This window comes from Ceratotherium simum, chromosome 7 (assembly GCF_057802395.1).
Source record: "Ceratotherium simum simum isolate JZ-2026a chromosome 7, ASM5780239v1, whole genome shotgun sequence".
In the NCBI taxonomy this organism is placed as follows: domain Eukaryota; kingdom Metazoa; phylum Chordata; class Mammalia; order Perissodactyla; family Rhinocerotidae; genus Ceratotherium; species Ceratotherium simum.
In genome coordinates, this window is record NC_141906.1 from 31,930,524 (window position 1) to 31,951,438 (window position 20,915).

At 56.7% G+C, this 20,915-nt stretch overlaps 1 protein-coding gene and 1 long non-coding RNA gene across 3 annotated transcripts; one reads left to right on the forward strand and one right to left on the reverse strand.

Moving 5' to 3' along the window:
- Positions 1–8,749: 8,749 nt before the first annotated feature.
- On the reverse strand, positions 8,750–10,240 carry LOC147916635 (uncharacterized). Its single transcript, XR_015552694.1, has 2 exons — positions 9,940–10,240; positions 8,750–9,352 (listed from the first exon to the last, which is right to left on the reverse strand). It is a non-coding gene; the product is annotated as an uncharacterized LOC147916635 (long non-coding RNA).
- A 321-nt stretch (positions 10,241–10,561) lies between these two features.
- Positions 10,562–20,286, forward strand: SERPINH1 (serpin family H member 1). Of its 2 annotated transcripts, none has more exons than XM_004434009.3 (5): positions 10,562–10,721; positions 14,637–15,301; positions 16,541–16,639; positions 16,743–16,975; positions 19,284–20,286. In XM_004434009.3, exons 2-5 carry the CDS (start codon positions 14,653–14,655, stop codon positions 19,584–19,586), a joined length of 1,284 nt encoding a protein of 427 aa, XP_004434066.1. In that variant the 5' UTR covers positions 10,562–10,721; positions 14,637–14,652; the 3' UTR covers positions 19,587–20,286. The 2 variants fall into 2 exon arrangements, with proteins under 2 accessions (XP_004434066.1, XP_014645822.1); XM_014790336.2 differs by lacking the exon at positions 10,562–10,721 and adding an exon at positions 12,097–12,140.
- The last annotated feature ends 629 nt before the right edge of the window (positions 20,287–20,915 follow it).

Genomic DNA, 20,915 nt, shown 5'->3' on the forward strand with positions numbered 1-20,915 from the left:
TTGTCCCTCAGAACAAACTGGAAGACAGGCTGAGAGGAACCATCATTATCACCTTGCAGACGGGGGCACTGAGGCTCTGGATGGTGACTTGAGCGTGGGGGGCCATCCAGGTGCCCAGCAAGGACTCAGGGGGATTCGGGAGTTGCCTGAAGGCTCACCTTCTCCTCTGGGCCTTCCCAGTGCCTCGCAGGCCAGTTCTATTCGCACAGGCTTCCTCTACAGCCCTGCTGTTCCCTCTGCCTGGGCTGCCCTTCCTCTCCTCACCGTCTCTCAGGGCTGGGACGAGGGGGAGGCGAGTGGGGCATCCACCCTGCCTGCAAATTAAAAGGGGCACCAAAACCTCAGTAATCAAGAGAAACAACACTTTCACGCAATCTTTTCTAAAAATAAAAGTTAATGCAAAAAAAATTCCATGATGAACAAAATATCAAAATTTTAAATAAACCCTTTTTTTCTCTTTTGGCTCAGGCTCCAACACAGCTTGACATAAGACTGTGTTATTGATCTTGTCAGGACTGGGTATATGATGTGTGGGGCCCCTTCTCCAAAAATTATTCAGAATTTCAAGATGGCAACAGCAGCACGTTTAACCACGTGCAGGGCCCTGTGAGACTGCACAGGTCGTACGCCTGTGAAGTCGGCCCTGATCCTGTCTCCCTTTAACATTTTGATATTTTGTTCATCGTGGGTATTTTTTGCATTGATTTTTTTGTTTGTTTTTTGGTGAGGAAGATCAGTCCTGAGCTAACATCCATGCCAATCCTCCTCTTTTTTGCTGAGGAAGACTGACCCTGGGCTAACATCCATGCCCATTTTCCTCTGCTTCATATAGGATGCCGCCACAGCATGGCCTGACAAGCAGTGCGACGGTGCGCGCCTGGGATCTGAACCTGCGAACCCCAGGCCGCAGAAGCAGAGCGTGCGCACTTAACCACTGTGCCACCGGGCCGGCCCTGCCTTGATTTTGGCTTTTGAAAATATGACTACTCTTGATGACTGTGGTTTGGGTGCTCCCATTAGTTCCGCACCCAAGGAGAGCACCTTACTGTCCTCACCCTCCCCAGGCCTTCTCTGCCTATGAGAGGTCCTTCGGAACCCCAGGCAGCCTCCTCCAGGAAGTCTTCCATCCCCCATCCCTGCGTGGGGTCAGGTACTCTGAAGACCTCGGCCTCCTCCCCTCTGTCACACCCCCGAGCACCCTGTGAGCCCTGTTGCTTAGGGACAGGGAGCAGATTTGGTTTGTTTCTGTGTTCCCAGCACAGGGCCTGGCTTGAAACAGCTGCTCAGGAAAAGTTGGCTTTGAGTGAAAATGAGTGGCCTGCCAGTGTTTGGAATTCTATGTCAACATGATGCCTTTGGGTCAAGTCCTTCTGTCTCCAGAAGGTGCTTGGAAAACCTCTATAGGGTAACCCGGTAGCAAGAACCCATCTCTGAAAATGCCCAGCGGTGGCAGCGGCAGCTCTGGGGACACCTGCTCATCCCTCACCCCCTCCCCAGGACACCATGGCAGACCCGGCCCCACTCCAAGTGGCAGACCTCTGGCAGGATGCGGGAGGTGGGGGGGGGGACAGTGCTGCGGGTGTGGATGGGGGCAGAGTGGGCACGCTGTTGGGACTGTCGTCTCAAGGCAGCCTCGTGTCTGTGCTGTGCTGTGCCGGCCCGTGGCCTGTCGCTGAGCCGCTCACTGCACAAACTGTGCTGAGCTGTCTCTCTGAGCCAAGCCCCCTGCTGGATGCTCCTGGCCTCAAGGACTCACGGTCTTGCTCCAATAGCCAGGCCTCCTGCCTTGTTCCTGGGACCAGGGCTTGATGTCTAGATTTGCTTCTGAGACCCTTCCTGGCACTCAGCCGCACTCTCGCTGGTCTTCCATGGCCTGGACCCTGTGTCAAGGAGGCTGCTCATGGGTCCCTAGCCTCAGCCTATGCTGATCCCATTAGATCCTCACCACCCCGTATCCTGCGACTCCGTCAGACCCGGCTCTCCATCTGCACTGCCAGAACACTGCGTCCCAGGCAGGGTTAACAAAGAATCGACTTGTAGACAGTGCCCAAGATTTGGGCAACTCTGAGTTCCGGGCATCAGTGAGCCTCCCGATGCCCCCAGATATGGCCCAGTGGGCTGCAGGGGTCAGAACCCCGGACCCCAAGCAGGGAAGCCTGGCTCCAAACCCAGGCTCTGTCATTCCTGGGCTATTTGAGGCTGTTTCCTTGTCTGCAAATTGGAATTACAATGGCTACCTCACAGCAGGGTTATGGGAGTTAACAGAGAGTGGGGGAGCTCCTGGCACACAGCGGGAATCAATAAATGCTAGTTCTCTTTCTCCTATGCCTGGTTTGGTGCTCGGACTGGTCAGCTGTGCCCCTGGCGACCCCCTTCCCACTCTAGCTCCCAACCTCTGAGTTCTTTTTCACAACTCTCTGTCCCAGCTAAAGAGATGGGGAAACTGAGGCTCAGAGGGGTCAGGGACTTGCCTGTAGGCAGACACAGAGTCAGATGTTGAACACAGACTGGCACCCAGGACCTGACTCAGCCTGGGCTCTGCAGGTGCCCAGCTCCTCCCCTCCTGTTTCCCCATCTGGCCTTGGGAATGCTGAACCCGAGAGGGACAGCTGTGCGTGCAGCATCAGCTGTGGGCCCCTCCCCACAGAGCTGAGGGCTCTGGGTACTTCCATGAAAGGCGTGTTTCCCTCCTGAGTCAGAGCAGACCCAGAACAGATAGCTTTGGGGCCCGGCTGGGCTGCAGGCCCAGAGCTCCAGCCTGCCCTGAGAGCCGGTCCCCCTCCCTGCTAGAACCTCTGGGCAGCGGCCAGCACAGCTGCATCCCCTCAGCAGGGCCTGCAATGATAGGCCCACGTTGCATCAGCTCGGCCTGTCTCTGCGCTGGCTCCCACCCGCCAGCCAATGGGGCCTGGCCGAGTGTACAGATCCCGGTTCTGGCCCACCCCACCCGCCACGGAATCACCACGCGGCAGCCTGGTCCTCCCTCAGCATTCTCAGCCAGGGAGGAGGGGCATAGGGCACGGTTGCTCCATTGCATCCCACATGGCCTTCCTCCCTCTGCCCCCGGCCCCCCCAGTGGCCCTGCCAGCTCTGCCTTAACTCTCCTTCCTGGAAGAGGCAGAGGTCCCCCCTCTGTCTGACATGGTCTGTTTCTCCCCAGCCTCTGTTCTTCTTACCCTCTGTACCTGCTCCCACCCACACCTTCCATCCTATTACTCTCCTGTGTCATGACTTCCAAACTGTCCTCTCCAGCCTGCCTTCTCCCCTGAGTGCCAGACTCACAGATGCCACAGCCTCCTGGACGTCTCCAGTCTACAGACAACAGAGCATACCATCTTCCCCTAGAGTCTCCATCTCAGGAAGGGGACCATTTGCCGCCCATTCACCCAAGCTGGACACACAAGAGTCCTCCTTCCTCCTCCTGCCCGGCCTTCCGTGCCCAGCCCACCGCCAGCCCTCCGAGCCCCACGGCTCCTGCCCGGGTCCAGGCACCAGCATCTCGCTCTGGGTTATTGTGACATTCTCCTCTCTGAGTGTCACTCTCTACTCCATAGGCAGAGAACTTTAAAAACATCAGTGTGACCTTGTCACTTCTCTGCTAAATTGCCTTCAGGAGGAAGCTCCGAGATCCCCAGCCTCCAAGCTCCTTCGAGACCCACCTTCTGCACCTTTACCCCCACATACTCCTGCCCCCTCACTCAGTGACCTTTGTGGGGACTCTTCACTGCGCTGCCCCGGCCGCTTCCCATGAAATCCTCAGAATCTAGCTCAGTTTAGCCTGAGGCCTAAAGCTCGCAGGCCTGTGGTGGTGGGAAGTGCCCCACCTGGCAGAGGGGCCCCAGCCCAGCCTCCCAGCCTCCCCACAGCTGAAGTTTCTTTCCTATTCACTTTATTGATTTTTTAAACTGATTATAAAGGTAATATTGAAAAAATTTAGAGAAGCAGAGAGGAGAAAATAGAGTAAAATGTATTTCCATCTCTAAAGATCAACAGTATTAATCCACTTGAGAGTATTTCCTTGTAGCCTTTTCCTATGAATATTATACATATCTCTATTTTTTTGTTAATACAGATTCATTGATTAAGAAAAAACTTCCACACAGCAGAAATGTTTTAAAAATTAAGTGGAAATCATCTAATAGCAAGCGTTGACTTTTTGGTGAAATGTGAACACTCTTCCACATCTCTGTGTTAAGAGTTTTTATAAACAGACTATTTTATAAACTGCTTTATTTATTTATTTTTTTTTGCTGAGGAAGATTCACCCTGAGCTAACATCTCTGCTTTTTGTATGTGAGCCGCCACCACAGTGTGGCCACTGACATGCGAGTGGTGTAGGTCCGCGCCCAGGAACCGAACCTAGACTGCCAAAGTGGAGCACACCAAACTTAACCACTAGTTCGGTGTGCTCCACTAAACTGCTTTATGTTTTATCCACCACCAAAGAGAGCTTTATTGAGCTTTCTTTCTCTGCCTGAGGATGAAAACGGCTTCCCCCTTTATGATGCTGCCAGTAGTCCGTCCCTTACTGACCTTGTCTCCAACATTTGGCCCTTTCAAACAAGGCTGTAATGAACATCCTTGTACATGTATCTATGCTTGTATTTTCAAAAATCATTTCCTTAGGCTAAATTCCTAAAAATGGATTTTTTCCAAAAAGAACACAAATAATTTTAAATTTAAAAAATGTGTGAATCGGTAATGCATTCACATAGTCCAAAAATTTGTGAGGGATGAAAGATAAGTCTCACTCCTCCTCTCCCTTCCAACCAGTTCTTCCCCTGCCAGCAAGGAGGGTTACCGGCTTCTCGCTGACCTCTGGGGCTCCAGGGACGGTCTGTGCAGATCTCAGCAATGGCAGCAGACCATACCCACATTCCCTCACTGCCCTTCCACTCTAAGATCCAGTCACTATCAGGGCAGGAAGAATTTCCTCACTTTGTGTGTTTCCCAGTTTCTTGGTATTCCCACCCTCCACCGATGGACAGTTAGCTTGTTTCCAATTGTTGCTATTACAAACAATGTTGCAGGGACTTACTCAGTAACACATGTTTAAAGCTCCCAGTGCCAACTGCCTTCTAGAAAGGGTGTGCCAATTTCCCCTCCTGCCAGCAGTGTGGATGAACACTTCTTCCTGTTCAAAATGAAATCCCTCAGATCCTTCCAGATCCTGCTCCTACCCCCACGTTATAGATGAGGAAACCGAGGCACAGAGAGGGCAGTGACTTTGCAAGGTCACTCAATGAGTGGTGGTGCCCAGGCTTCCTGACCCCCAGGCTGGGTTCTTCCCCCTTTGCCAGGCTGCCCTCCTCTGGCTATGCCTCCCCAGGGAAGTCTCCACTCCAGTCACAGCCCTTTGCTGTCCTCACATGTATGTGCAAGGCCAGGTGTGAGTGGGACTGACAGGATGGTGCTCAGAGGACAGAGCAGGATGGTCAGAGGTGGCTTCTCAAGGTTAGGTGGGATTTGCCCAGACGATGAAGAGGTGAGCAGAGAGTGGTGCAGAGATCCTAACATCATTCAGAGTTCTCAAAGTGCTCTCCAATTCGTTCTTTCGTCTGTGCTTCTCATCATCCTCGAGATTATCATTCGTATTTTACAGAGGGGGAAACTAAGTCCTGGGTACAAAGCTAAAACATCACAGAGCTAGGACAGGATCCCAGGGCTCCTGACCCCCAAGTGGGGGCTTCTTGCACTTCCTAACACTGGGGAGGCTGCACTGGGCTGTAACAGATTAGGGCTGGAGGGGTGGGGGTCAGAGCTCAGGGATCCCTTTTCTGAGTGTCAGAGACACTGAGACAGGGAGGGCCTCACTATTAATACAGCTGTTGGTGTCACTTGGGGGAGAGGAGAAGAGCTGGGCGCTGGGCGAGGGGGCGGAAGGAGAGGCAGCAGGGGAAGGGGAAGGGCAAGGCAGTATTTAACAACCATCCTGCCCCTACCAGCCCTCCAGGCCTGGCCTTGCAGGCGGCTGGAGCCATTTCCATGGGCTGCCAGAGGAGGCCTGGGAGAGGGAGACAGGGAGAAGAAAGGGAGCTCCCAGTCTACCCCCAAAAAATGTGCTCCCTCCCCCAGAAGCCGAGCTTTCTCAAGAGCGAGCATCCTCTCTTGCTCTGGCCCTCAAAAGGCAGAGTCTCTGCCCGGGACACCAAGAACCTGCCCTTACACACTGGCATGCCCGAGGCGAGGTGCCGAGGGCAACGAAGGGGCTTGGACGTCCTCACTGGGAGCCACACGAGCGTTCTGAGCTGGTGTGGTGGGTGGAGCCCTGGGCTGGGGTCAGGGACCCTGTCCCTGTGTTATGCACCAGGCTCATTTCCTTTCCCAGTGGGAACTCTATCTTTGCCTTGTGGGGTTGTGGCAGCCCACACATGAGAGATGCTCAAGAAAAGCCTGCAGGTTTTAAGGTGAAGGCAAGGGGAAATGTCAACCGGCAGGGAGTGGGGTGGCAAGGAGAAGTCACACCCTCTCATTTCACACAGGAGACTGAGGCACAGAGAGGGGAAGTGACTCCCTCAAGGCTTCACGCTAATAAGAGGTAAAGAGATGAGAGGGGATCGTCTGACTTCTGGGCTCTGCCCTTCCTCCCGTGACCTCGAGTCTGCGCCTGTGTAAAGGTACCTATTAGGCGTGTGTAACACGCGTGGTGCATGTGCGGTGTGCTGCTAGAGAGTTACGCAGACACGTGTGTACATGGATTGCATGAAGGGGCCGCAGAGGGTGGGTGACACATGTGTCCGCAGCGTCGTGCGTCTCCGGGTGTGGTGACAGGCGTGTGGGTGCAGGCACTGGAGTTCCCGTGTGACTTCCCTCTGACCTGGGAGGAGAAGGGGAGGCATCGCGAGCCCGTCCACCCCACACCGCCCACCCTCCGACGTGGCAGTTGGCAGGACCGCCCTTTCCGTCAGAAGGCCCCGCTCCTTGAGAGAGAGTTGGAGATTGCAGAAATTGCGTTTCCCTGACTCATGCTTCTGGCTGCGAGCACATTCTTGGCTCCCGGAAAGCATCGCAAAGAAGAAGGGCCTGTGGCGGCCCAGGCTCCTCAGGAAGGGGCCTGCCATGAACTAGTTATCAGAGCCTTTCTGGGCCCCGGTTTTATCCCGTGTAAAAAGCAGAAGGGCTCACACTTCCTTCCAATTAGTGCCCGTAATTAAAAGTGAGGTACTGTTTCGGTGCCCAGCACAGGGCCTGGCCGAAGCAGAATGCCCCATAAGTGTCCCTTCCCTCCCCTCTCCTCCCTTCCCCTCTCTTCCTGTGGACCAACAGACCTAGTTCAAATCCCAGTTCTGACAGCAACTTGCTCTAGGCCCTTGAACATGCCGCCTAGCCTTCCTGAGCCTGTTTCCTCATGCTGAAAATGGGGACATTCTTACTTAACCTGAAAGTATTAAATATGATAATGTGAGCATGGTAGGCACTTAAATAACATGTCAGTTTTTGTCCTAGGAGTCTTTAGGGCGAGGATTGCATGAATCTAGGCTCTGGGGCCAAAGAAAGCTGTTTCTGCAATACTTGGCAGAGCTGGGCCTGCTACCTGGCCAGGTCAGTTAGCAGATGGTGTCGGGGAAAGAGGGCTGGGGGTCCAGGGCATGGGCTGGGGCCCAGCTCCACCTCTGACTTGCTGTGTTACCTTGGGCAAATTCCTGCCCCTCTCTGGGACTCAGTTTTCCTCTCTGTACAGTGTGGATGCAGTTGGACTCCATGGTTTTCTACTGCCTGCTGCCCACACCTCTTGGGACCTAGAGATTTCCAGCTGAGCCCCTATGGGAGGCTGGGGGGGCGGGGCAAGAACAGCTCCTTCAAGAAGCCTTAGGCACTGGAGGATCCCAGACACGAAATGCTGGAGAGGTTCTCTGCATTTCAGACTCTTTCCCCCAACAGAAAGAGTGCTTTTTTCACGAAGTACAGCCTGGGAGTGTGGGGGAAGGGCCACAGTCAGCAGGGCCTGGGCTGGGCTCAGAGCTAAGAATAAAGTGGCAAAGGCTCTTAAAATTTTTTGCTGATCTTGGAAATTTAAAGGAGCCGTTGCCGTTCCGTCTGCAAGGAGGCTGAGCTTGGAGCCCAGAGGACGCAGGCAGCCACTTCCCACCACTCACTGGCCATGTTTACCCAGGGCCTCTCCTGGGCATGCCCTGTGCCAGGGATGACTCAGAGTGAGAAGGAGAAGGACCTGTGCATCCAAGGTCTCCAGTGACAACACAGGGCGATGACACAAAGAGAATGCAGCACTGACACCACACAGGAGGCTTCTGACCCAGTCTGAGCTGCAGTAGTGGTCTGGCCAGCCTGGCAGAGGGTCTTCAGACTCAGCCCTCTCCCTAGGCCTCAGCTTGCCCATCTGCAAATGGAGGGCATTGATCCTTTCTACTCCAACCTTCTGGGAAACCGGGTTTATCTAACAGCATGAGCCTCAGATTACCCCTCCCCCTCAGGGTAGTCACTGACAGTCATAGCACTCAGCTCCCCCCTAAAGCATCGGCGAGGCCTCAGAGACCTAAGAGACGGAAGAGTGTGAAAAAAGGAAATCTCTGGGATTTTGACATCTGGACCTGCTGGAAACCAAGGCAAACCTCCCCTTCATTCCGCCAGCATTGATGGACCCTTAGCTCACTGGCGAATGACCATCAGAGGGCCAAGCTGGGGTGGGGGGTGGGGCAGAGGGTGGGGTCTGGCCTGGGACCCAGGCGGTTTCCTTGGACAGCAAGGACTTATCCTGAAAAGCCATACACAGTTCAGGCAGCAGGACACGGAAACCCAGGACAGCCACCCCAAAGAGACGGACACCACCCTGAGGCAGAAAGATTTTGTTAACGATCAGACCTGTCCTCGGGAAAGAATGAGGGGCTGCTTCGGAGGGAGGGGAGCTCCCTGTTCTGAGAGACGCCTGCCTGGGTGCTCACCTTCTTGGGACGCTGCAGAGACGACTCCCCTTGGGGCTGCAGATGGGAATCCATGACCTCTGAGATGCCTTGCAGCCCAGGGTCATTAGTACTTTTATTATAAGATTCTTTGACTCTGAGATTTCACACTGTAAGATTCCTTAGATGGATTCAAAGATTCCACAGGGCTTCGAGTAAGATACCATATTCTATGATGATCACCTTAGAATTCAAGTAATCTCCGATTCTTTGACCCTGATTCAAAGAGTCTGAAGCTCTTGGCACCTACGATTTCCCACAGCCCTTGTAGTCCAACTTGAAGCAACATAGCCTAACCCAGTCTGATAAGTCGGTCACCACCACCAGGCTGGGGGGCCAGAAAGGGCCCACCCCCTGCCCCTGCTGCCAGGGACCCAGCTGACTCATCTCTTGGGTGCTGGGATTCATTTGTTCCCCAAGATCCAGAGATGCACCTGGAAGAAAGAAAATACTCAACACAGTTTGTTGACTGAATAAATGAATGAGTGAATGAAGTGTCTCTCTACCCTGGCCCTTGCTCTCCATACTGTGCACATCTGTTGTCATTTCACTATTAAAGAAAATTAGGGGGAGGGCAGGGGTGTCCTAAATAATCTGTCTTCCTGAGTTCCCTACTAACATGCACACACGCCCCTCAAACGTACATCCTTGAGGGCAAGGACTTTGTCCTGTTCCCAGCTGTGTCTTCAGCACCTACAACAGAAATGAATACCCCAGCTTAGCTCAGACCTCAAAGGGCTATCAGTGGTGGGAGTGTGAGGTGAGAGGAGTTGATAGTGAGACCTGGAGCCTGTGGGAGGGGACCCAGACAGGGAGGGGGCAGGGATGACCAAGCAGACAGAGACAGAGACAGGAGACAGAGAGGAAAAGGAAGCAAGGAATGAGTTAGCACCACATGTCACAGCCAAAGAAACAGAGGCCCAGAAAAGGAAAGTGACTTGCTTAGGGTCACACAGCATATTACTTAGTGGACAGCCAAGGTTTTCCTTCCTGTGCACCCCTCCAGGCCCAGCCAGATCACCTGATGTTCCCGAGTGTCTCCACCTCTATCACTCCGACTTGCCGAGGTGAGGGTCAGGTACTGAGTCTAGTCCACCCCTCTCCCCCTCTGGGCGGTCACTGGGGTTGAGGCTGAGCTTCCGACAAGGTGTTCAGGATAAACTGCAGATGGAGAAGGGCGCTGCCTCACAACCTCTGACCGCCTCCCCTGAGACAAAGGAAAGGGGCCCTGACTGAGGAGGGGCTTGCAGGGGGACCCAATTAAGTTTCAGCTCGGGGGAGCGGATCCATGGGGGCAGAGCCCCTGCAGGGAAAGGGGGCTGGAAGCAATGTGGCATGTGCCAGAGCCTGGGGGTGGGAGGGGGCTCCTCTCCCGGGAGCGGGACCCTGAAGCCCCGAGTCCCCCTCCAGCCCAGTGGTCCGCACTCCCCCCACCCACCCCAGGACCACAAGGGTCTGGAGACTCCGCTGAGCCCAGGACGCGGCCCTTTGAAGGTCGTGCTGTCCCGGGCCGGCCTCCCGGCGGGGGTCCCCCGCTCCCCCGCCCCGTCCGACGAGGTGGGCAGTAGGACCCAGGGGCCGGGAGAGCCCGCAGAGGGAGGGGGCGGGAGCCGGGCGGTTTGGGGGAGGTCTTTGGCTTTTTTTGGTGGAGCCGGGGCGCCCTCCGGAAGCCTTTCTAACTTTCCAGAAGTTTCTCGGGACGGGCGGGAGGAGGGGACGCCATATATAGATCTGGGGAGCGGGGGAGCGGCGGAGAGCGGAATCCGCCCGCGGCTCGACTGCAGGAGTCCCGGCCCGGCCCAGGTGAGGGGGGGCGGCCTGGGCGGCGGGGAGCGGGCGCCCGCCGTGGGGGTGCCCCCGGGAGGGGCTGGGGCCAACCCAGAGCCGCACTCCGGGGCAGCTGGAGGCTTGGGGATAGAGAACCCGGCTGGGGCAGAGGTCAGAACCGGAGAACCTGGAAAGAGTGCCAGGTTCCCCAGAAGTCTGGGGCAGGGGTGGCGATGGCGGAGAAGAACAGCGGGGCAGGGGGCCGGGATGCTGACCCTCTGCAGGAACAAGGAGGCAGGAGATGGGGTCTGGGGCCCCTTCCAGCAGGGACAGGGAGGTCTGGCCTGCTTTGCAGTTTGGGGTGCCTCCAGTTCTGGGGTTGAGGCCCAGGGGCCAGCAGGGACTGGTGGACCAGCCTCCTCACAGGCTCGTTGGGCGACATCTGAGCCTCCTGAAGGTAGGGGTTTGGGGAAAGGAGGTGAAATAGTCTTGGCTTTTCCTGGCGGGGGTAGGGGGTCTTGGCTCTTGGGGTCCCCATGGTTTGGGAGGAGTCGCCAGTGGTGGCTCCATTTCTGATCAGCAGCCTGTGTGTGTAGGTGAGGGCAGCTCAAGGAGGGACTTAACTAGTACCCGTCTCCCCCATCTCCCTCCACAAAGGGGGTGAGGAGTCGCGGGGTCTGCATCCCCCCACTGGAAGGCCTTGAGTCACCCACGCTAATTCTGTCCACTGCCACTGGCTTCCTGGAGTAACTGCAGGGTTAAGGCTACTTCAAGAGGCCGGGGTTCCCTGCCCCCAGCTTAGGGACATTCCTGAGGAGCTGGAGTGGAGGAAGAAGAACGAATTGGCTTCCAGCATGGCCAGAAGGCCTGGCCCCGCCTCTTCCCCGGTTTCCGGCTGGTCCCTCTGGGCTGCGGGGCCCGGATGGAGACGAAAATTAGGGGGCTTTGATTCCCTGGAAGTCTGGCTGGGACCACACCCTCCTGTCCTCAGATGGTTCATCTGCCCATCCCCCTTCCTGAGGCCTGTGGGTCCCCTCCTTTTGTCTCTGGTCACTGGCAGGCGTAGCAGAAATGTTTTTTACTGGCTATGGAACAGGACACCACATCCAGCCTCAAGAGGGGCTCTCTGGGTGCTCAGGGAGGAAGGAGCCCTGTGCCAGGATGCCTGACCCCCGACTGATCCCTGTGGGATTTGGGGTGGCTCCCTGCCCCTCTGGCCTCAGTTTCTCACACTGTACAATGAGCTAGATGACCTCCAAGGTCCCTGTAGATCTGGGACTGGTTTTGCCTTACTTTGTGCAAGGGGCAGTGTAGACGGGGTCCCATTTGGGGGCTGGGCCTTCCACGCCCCTCCTCACCACCACCCCAGCTCTGCCCTATCCATCCTCCTCACTCTTCTGTTTTCTTTCAGAATGAAAAAGGCAGGGATTGACCTCCCCCTGAGGCAGTTTCAAGGTACTTTAGACCTCCTCAAGTGTTTGAGACCCTCCCTGGTGGCCCCCCTAGCATCTGCTTCTCTTCCCTCCTTAAAAAAACCGGGAATCCAGTCTCAACTCAGTCTGGCTAGCTGCGGGCACAACCCTCGGCTCTCTGATTGGGTATTTTTCTTTGTGGGACTGTAAATCATCTAACCTTGGCCCGAGGGCTGGGATTTCTCTGTGGCAACATGGGCTCAGCTGCAGGCGTCTGGCGTGCTTGCAGTGACTTGCCTTCCTCCGTTCCTGCGGCTCAGTTAACAGCCCTTCTCCACAGCCGCACATCTCCCTGCAGAGACCCATGTGCAGACCTGAATCTAAGGCCAGGGAGGCTGCATGGCACCCCTGGGACCTGAACCCAGGCCTCCTGCTTCCCAGGCTGGAAGCCCCCCTCTGCCGGCGGATGGAGATAATTCAGTTTCCAGCCTGCCACGTCACCCGGAGCAGAAGCAGGAGCGCAGCTGTGTGGCTGCCTGAGGAATCCCAAACTAGTCATTTGGAACTTTCTTGAAAAGCCCCTCCCAGCCCTTTGAGGTCTGGTTGGCTGGGGGTGGGGGCTGTCAAGATGGTGTCTGCCACGTGGCAGGGCCGTGAGCTGGGCTCCTTCACTCTCTCCCCAGGGGATGCTGGTGGCCTCTGCAGCAGTCTGAGCTCTGGCATCAGCTGTCTGGACTAGAGGTGGCCTTTGAATAGGGTGACCGTATGCCTGTTGTCCTGGCGTAATAATTAGTAGTGCCCCGTTTTACTCTCTTAAGTGTCTTTGTACAATAATTATATGGCCTGCCTGCCCTTTGAGGCTTCAGGGCTGGTGGGGAAGGTGCTAGAGTGGGAGGAGGTGGCCTGGGCCCTGCGCTACCCCTCCCCAGTCTGTTCTTTAGGGTCGCCTCTCTTACCTCTGCAGTCTGCACTCCAGGGCACGGGTCTCTCTTGTACCTCTCCCCAGGCAGTTGTGCATCTCAGTGGCCTTCCCTCCTCCCCCGCCTTTCTCCCCATGTCCCCTTTGCTTCTCCTTTGCTCCGCACCTTCAAGGAGGTGTGGCCCAGGGAGGGGGGCCCTGGCTGGTTCACAGAACAGTTGCAGCAGTGGAGTCGGTTGCAGCAGTGCTCCCGCAGGCAGGCCCAAGTCCCGAGGGTCTTCTACCGGGATTCTGAATTTTTGGTCTTCCTTGAGGAGGACCACGAGATGGGGTCTGCCTGAGCAGGGGGATCCCTGCCTCCACCAGGATTCCTTCCAATCCTTCCCTTTGCTCTGTCACCCCTCTTCCATCCCACTGCGTGAAGTGGAGAGGAAATGGCCTGAGGGAGGAGAGTGTGGACATATCCCCCAAGGAGAGACTGTCCTGGTTGCAGGCCCCAGCGAGGGGAGTGAACCTTGTTCTGGGGCCCCTGCTACCGCTGTGGTTGGGGGAGGGGGCCTGAGGGCAACCCTGTGGCCACAGAGCACGTGGCCTGTGTGGCAGGAGCTGTCAGTTGGGAGGGCAGGATGGAATCTAAGGTGGCTCCAGCTTCCTGGGAGGCTGAACACGTCTGGCCAGCCTCTGGTGAAGTGGAGGGATGTCGCTGCTCCATTGAACTGTGACTGACCCCCTCCCCCAGTATCTTTCCTCTCAGGAAACCCCCCCCTCCGCCAGCTTTTGTCCTGGGGATTTCCCATCCGCTCCCGGGGCTGTGGGCGGATAGGCAGGTCCCTGCCAAGACAGAGGCCTCCGGCATGGAGGCCTAGACCCTTACGACTTGGGACGTGGAGACTGAGGCTCAGAGAGGGGTGGACACACAAGCACAGGCACACTCAAGGTCACCCCGTGGGGCAGCAGAGTGGAGCATCTGGGCTCCCCCATTTAATGAGTGAACCAACCAGTGACTCATTAACATCCCAGGGCGGAATGAAAGGCATGGGGGAGGAGCAGGCCTGCAGCTCTGTCCCACGTGACATCCTTCGCAGACCCTCACTTTGTCTGCCACTTTTTTCCACTGGAAAAGGGCCCCAGGGTTGTATGAGATCAGAGCTAACCTTCATGCACTCTGAGGACCCCACGTCTAGCCGAGTGGCCCTGGTTTCTGAGTGGCCCTGGTTTCTGCTCGTTCAGGAGCAGCTGAGGCCTATTGTACTAGGCACTGGGGGTGTAGCGGGAAACCAGACTGGCTAGGTTTCCTGTCCTCTGGAGGTCACAGACTAGTTAGGGATGGAAATAATACATAATAAACACCTAAGTCTAAGTGTTGTAAGATCAGTGCAAGAAATCAATAGGGTGGAGGTGGTGACTTGCTAGGACCCCTGCTTTGGATAGGGAGGTCACAGAAGGCCTCAGAGAGTGGGCAGACTGAGATCCCCGATCTGGGCAACCCTGAGTTTTCTGGCTCACCAGAACTCTGGGCTCTCTTGCTCCCATCTCCAGGGGACTTGGTGGCAGCCAGAATGCTGAGGGTGGTTGTTGGGGAGGAACGCCTAGGGCTTCAGGGCCGCCCTCTCTCTGCAGCCCGCACAGGTCCTCCATGGTGCGCACAGCCCGCCTCCCAGCTATGCACTCCCTCCTGCTCATCGGCACCTTCTGCCTCCTGGCCGCGGCCCTGGCCGCCGAGGTGAAGAAACCCGCGGCCACAGCAGCCCCCGGCACGGCGGAGAAGCTGAGCCCCAAGGCGGCCACACTGGCTGAGCGCAGCGCCGGCCTGGCCTTCAGCCTGTACCAGGCCATGGCCAAGGACCAGGCGGTGGAGAACATCCTGCTGTCGCCGGTGGTGGTGGCGTCGTCGCTGGGGCTTGTGTCACTGGGCGGCAAGGCGGCCACGGCATCGCAGGCCAAGGCGGTGCTGAGCGCTGAGCAGCTGCGCGATGAGGAGGTGCACGCGGGCCTGGGCGAGCTGCTGCGCTCGCTCAGCAACAGCACGGCACGCAACGTGACCTGGAAGCTGGGCAGCCGCCTGTACGGGCCCAGCTCGGTGAGCTTCGCCGACGACTTCGTGCGCAGCAGCAAGCAGCACTACAACTGCGAGCACTCCAAGATCAACTTCCGCGACAAGCGCAGCGCCCTGCAGTCCATCAACGAGTGGGCCGCGCAGACCACCGACGGCAAGCTGCCCGAGGTCACCAAGGACGTGGAGCGCACCGACGGCGCGCTGCTGGTCAACGCCATGTTCTTCAAACGTGAGTCGGGCTGGGTGGGGCGGGACCCCCTCCTCCCCAGCCCCTGGCACTTACATCAGTATCCTCCTTCAATCCTCAGAGCAACCCGTGGAGGCAGGCACTGGTGTAAACCCTTTCTAGTACAAGAAACTCAGTTGGGGAGGTGTAGGGTGTGCCTACAAGAACGGGGCAGAGATTCGGGCCCACGGAGGGACTCCGGGGGAGTTGCTCCTGCTGTGTTTCATCATGTGGACGTGCTATTGCTTGTCTTGGAATCAATAAAATTCGATCATCAGCTCTGCCTCAGGAGTGAGCAGGAGAGAGACCCCACACCTGTGATCGTCCCTAATCCTAAAGCAACCTGGGGGCAGGCAGGGCTACCTCCATTTCACAGGTGAGAACACAGGCTCAGCTTGGAGGTGGCAGAGCCGGGACTCAGGCCCGGGCGCATCTGTGTTGATTTGAAGGTTCGATTTGGGGTTACTGAGTATATTTGAGTACAGTCGTCCCTCAGTATCCACAGGGGACTGGTTCCAGGGCCCCTGCGGATAGCAAAACTCGAGGATGCTCCTGGCCCTTAGTTGGCGCTCTGTATCTGCAGGTTCCCCATCCGCAGATCCAGAGGGCTGACTGTACCTGTGTGGACAGCACTGGTCCTCTCAGGGTGTGTGTGAGGATGAGGTGACCCCTTCACCCCTTACCTAGGAGGGTGGAAGGTCTCGCACCCAGTCAACGGCTGAGTCTGGATTTGAACAGAGGTCTGGTTGTGACTTAGGGTGGGGTTCGGGCCACTGTTACCCATGCGTGGTTTTTTGGGTCATTTTTCTGGCCACAGGGACAAGACTTGCAGACAAGAATTAAGGGTGGTGTTGGGGTGTTCCCTGCCCAGGGCACAGACCTCTCAGGTAGCAGGTGGGTTGGGGAGTCTGGCCCAGCACACGTTCCCCAAATGCCTGACTGGCACCGGGGCAGAGGGTCCTTTTTCTGAGGGAATTCCCTGTCCTCTGGAAACAGCCAGGTCCTGACTGTAGAGAGCCATATCTTTAGACAGCGTGCCCTGGGGCCAAGACTCCTGCCCCCAAAGCAGGGAACATGTACTCCGTCGAGTGGGTGCTCAGGCGGGCTGCAGCAGAGCCCCAAAGCCTGGAACAGAGGCCTATGGCAGGATAAATCAGGGTGTGCATCTGGGGGTAGGGGCTGTGATAGTGTTTTGAGGTGGGGGCATGTGTTTCTGACCTGGTGTTCTACCTGCCACTGCAGCCCACTGGGACGAGAAATTCCACCACAAGATGGTGGACAACCGTGGCTTCATGGTGACCCGTTCCTACACCGTGGGTGTCACGATGATGCACCGGACAGGTAGGTGCCTCGCAGAGCGGGGGCCAAGGTGGGGCTCCGAGGGTACTTGGGGCCTGGCCCGCCCCTGCCCCACGTGCCCAGGGCCCTCTCTGTGCTCTCCCAGGCCTCTACAACTACTATGACGATGAGAAGGAGAAGCTGCAAATTGTGGAGATGCCCCTGGCCCACAAGCTCTCCAGCCTCATCATCGTCATGCCCCACCACGTGGAGCCCCTCGAGCGCCTGGAAAAGCTGCTGACCAAAGAGCAGCTGAAGACCTGGATGGGGAAGATGCAGAAGAAGGCTGTCGCCATCTCCCTGCCCAAGGGGGTGGTGGAGGTGACCCACGACCTGCAGGTGAGGGGCAGCCCAACCCGGGGGCCTGCAGGGCTTGGAGGAGGGGGGTGCTCGGGGCACCCATTCACCAGCTCAGCAGGTCTATCCTGAGCCCCCCTGGGTGTCCAGGCAGTACTGGGCTCTGCTGTGGGGGAGGCTGGGGAGGAGGCAGGGGCCCTGCCCTTGGGAAGATGGTGATAACATCGCTAGCTAAATATAGTTGAGCACTTGTTGTATGCCAGGCACTCTTTTAAGCACTTTATATGTATTAAATTCTTAATCCTCAAAACAACTTTATTAGGTGGGACTATCAACCTTATTTACAGAGGAGGAGACTGAGGCTCAGAAAGGTTAAATATTGTATCCAAAGTCACACAGCGAGTAACTCAGACATCTGGCACCAGGCATGCCCTCAGTCCTGTGCTGTGCTGCCTCTGAGAGTCTGAAGTGCCCCAGTTACAGATGGTTCCAGCTGGAGGCTCATCCTGCCTGCAGTAATAAGACTCTCAGCTCTGGGTCACTTGGGATGAGTGGAAACTTAACCCACCCACTCAATGTCATTTACCCGTCGTGACCACCCTGGGTAGTGGGCAGCAGGTCGGAGAGAAGCAGTGACCGGCTGAGGTCACCCTGGCTAGTAAGTGGAGTCACAATTAGTCCTCCAGGTGAAAACTCAGGGAGGCATTTTTGTCAATGAGGAGAGAGAGATTTTTGACCTACTCAAAGGGGAAAACTTTCATCTCGTTCTCGTATTGGCTGCCAGAAGTGGTTTCTTGGGAGGCTTCTCACCCACAGAGTTGATTCAGACTTGCTGCTGAGAGCGTGGAGCGAGAGCGTGAGATGCAATGGGGCTTAGGTTCCGAGCCAGACGCTAGTGGAGCCGGTACAGTCTGTACCGTCAGTGGCACTGAGGTTTCCGGTGAGGAGCTGTCGCTGTCTCCCTCCTGGGCCTGTCCTGACTCTTCCCCAGCCCCTTCTGCAGTGGCTGTTACATGACCCCCTTCTCCCCTTCTTTCTCCCGTGTCTTCCTGGAACCCTGGGGGGCACACACTACCCGCCAGTCCATGGGGTAGACTGAGTTGGGAAATTTGAAGTGGGCGACTTGTGCAAGGTCATTGGGACTGGTAGAGACAAGAACACCTGTCTCAGGACCCCCTGCCTCTCAGGACCCCAGGTCTAGTGCCTGTTTGGCCCTGCTGGGGAAGTGGATTGTCCTACAGGAGTCTCGGTCCTGGCGGCTGCTGTTCACTCAGCCAACAGTCCCTTACCGCTGCCTCTTCGGCACTGAGAGCCAGGGAGAGCCCTGGATATGGGCCTCGCCCCGGGGGAGCTCTGAGGCAGCGGGAGAGACAGACAGGACCAGACCTGACAGACAGTGGAGGCCAGTGGTGCGGAGGCCCCGGAGGCACAGCTGCAGTCCTGTAGGAGAGGGGGGCCTCCTGGAAGACGAGGTGTCTAAAGAGGCCCCCAGGGAGAGACGCAGCCATCTCAGACGCAGGCTGTTCAGTGCGGCTGTGACGGGGAGAGCAGGCTGGGGCGTGCTAAGGGTGAGGCTCCTACGCAAGCACAGTCTACATGTGAAAGAGCTTGTACTTGGCCTTCAGGGGCTGTGCAGAGCCATGGAAAAGGATGTGTGTGTGAGGGGGGTGTGTTTTAACTTTTTACTATGGAAATGTAAAAAAATATAATAAAAATAGATTAGTGTAATGAACCCTAGTGTATCCATCACGAAGCTTCAACCATTATCAACTCCTGACCAATGAGAATTCATCTATACACACCCATTCCTCCCCCATCAGATTGTTTTGAAGCAAATCCCAGACATCCTAACAGCCTGGGAAGGTTTTAGTCCCGTAGCTGTCCTTAGATCAGTCTTTCTCAGACTCGAGCGTGCCGGGAATTACCTGGAGAGTTTGTTAAAAGGGTTCCAGGTCCCCGCGGGACTGTGACACAGTGGCTCTGGGCTGGGGTCAGGGGTGGTGCCTTTCATCTAAGCTCCTGGTGGTGCTGATGCTGGCTGTCTGTGACCCACACCTGGAGAAGCTCTGGTCAGAACTGCTCGGCAGAGCCAGGGGTAAATTCTGCCTTTTTCCCCCAAGTCTCAGTTTGCTCGTCTGTGAAGTGGCGGCCAGAGGCTCTTGCAGGGTTGTCCTGGGAGTTAAGGAAGCAGTGGTTTGAAGTGCCCACGCCATATGTGGCACACAGAGAGTGGCCAGAGAGTGGCTCTGAGGAACGACAGGGGAGGAGAGGGCGGGCAGTGTGGGTGGAGGGGGAGAGTCGAGGAGCCTTGCCCACCGTGGCCTTACCTGACACCCACCCGATCCCACAGAAACACCTGGCTGGGCTGGGCCTGACGGAGGCCATCGACAAGAACAAGGCAGACCTGTCGCGCATGTCTGGCAAGAAGGACCTGTACCTGGCTAGTGTGTTCCACGCCGCTGCCTTCGAGTGGGACACAGAGGGCAACCCCTTTGACCAGGACATCTACGGGCGCGAGGAGCTGCGCAACCCCAAGCTCTTCTACGCCGACCACCCCTTCATCTTCCTGGTTCGAGACACCCAGAGCGGCTCCCTGCTGTTCATTGGGCGCCTGGTCCGACCCAAGGGCGACAAGATGCGAGATGAGTTGTAGGGCCCCAGGGTGGGCACAGGATGGCAGGAGGCAGCTGAAGGCTCCTGAGACACATGGGTGCTATGGGGGTGGGGGGGCTGAGGTTATCGGCCTTGGATGTTCCACGGGGTGGGGGTGGGAAACAGCAGGCTCCTGTGTCCAAGCAGACCTTCCTGGCCAGCATTCACTCCGCTTGGATGTGGGGCCCCAGGTGCCATGATGCTGAGCCCAGAGAGCCCCTGTCCTGTGGGTCCTGGGCGGTATTTGTGGTGCCCTGCCCTCAGAGAACTAGGATCACGCCTGCCTCAATCGGTGTTCGTATTTATAGCCAAGCGCTTTCTTATCTGTGAGAGGAGTTGAGCTGGGGGTCCGGCCCAGCCCTCGTGGCATGGGAGCCCTCTCTTCCGACACTGCCCCCACCTCCACCCCCTCCCCAGCTCTGTCCCAGTCTTCTCCCAACTTCCCTCAACTACAAAACTCGGTGCTGCAGCCCCTGAGACGGGCACCCCCACAGTGGCCATGGCCCCAGTGAGGGGTCGGGAAATAGCTCACAGTGGGGCTCCTGGGCAGACTCTGGTCAGGCATCATGGGGATGAACTTTTTTTTCCTTTTATAGATTTTCAAAGATGGGGAGGGAAGGAGAGAAAATGAGCCCTTGTTGCTGTTAAACCAAGAACTTATTTGTACAATTTTTTTTTTCAATAAAACTTTTCCAGTGAAATTTTGTTAGAGCATGAAAATGATTGGGTCAGGGGATTCCCATGTCATTCTTCTCAGAGGACAAGGGCTCCTGATAAGCCAGGGTTGCTACTAACAGCCCATTTCAGGCCCTGAAATGCTGGCAGATGATACGCGTGGAAGGCCCACTGCGTGCTGACTCGGGAATTGTTTCAGCTCTGCTGCCCCAGAGAGCCAGTGACTGCAGGGCCCGAGTGACAGCGCTGGACTTGGAGCCCAGGGCATCCGATCCTGCTGTGAGGGTCCCAGTCTTCAGCCCCTGAGCCTTTCAGTTCAAGCAGACCCGTCCATATCCAGGGCCAGAGGGTACAAGCCCAGGCGATCTGACCGGGCAGGGCTTCAGAAGGAAGGAGCTTGTGGGATCCTCGGTTTGTGCTTGGGTTTGTAACAGGACAGGAGGAGGGACCTGACAGCCCTCCTCCCGTTGGTTCCCTCACGTTGGCCTCTTCGGGAGCCCCTGTCACCACACCTCAGGGAGGGAGAGGGTGAGTGGGATGCACAGGACAGAAGGAGGGGCTGGGGAGGCAGAGGAGCAGAGGAAACTGGATTTGAGCCCATCTCTGCTGCTTGCTGACTGTGTGAGCTTGGATAAGTCACTCCCTCTCACTGGGC

Coding starts and splice junctions, on each gene's coding strand:
- SERPINH1 (XM_004434009.3), top strand. CDS start 14,653: ATGGTGCGCACAGCCCGCCTCCCAGCTATGCACTCCCTCCTGCTCATC. Junction 15,302..16,540: donor CAACGCCATGTTCTTCAAAC/GTGAGTCGGGCT, acceptor CTGCCACTGCAG/CCCACTGGGACGAGAAATTC. Junction 16,976..19,283: donor AGGTGACCCACGACCTGCAG/GTGAGGGGCAGC, acceptor CCGATCCCACAG/AAACACCTGGCTGGGCTGGG.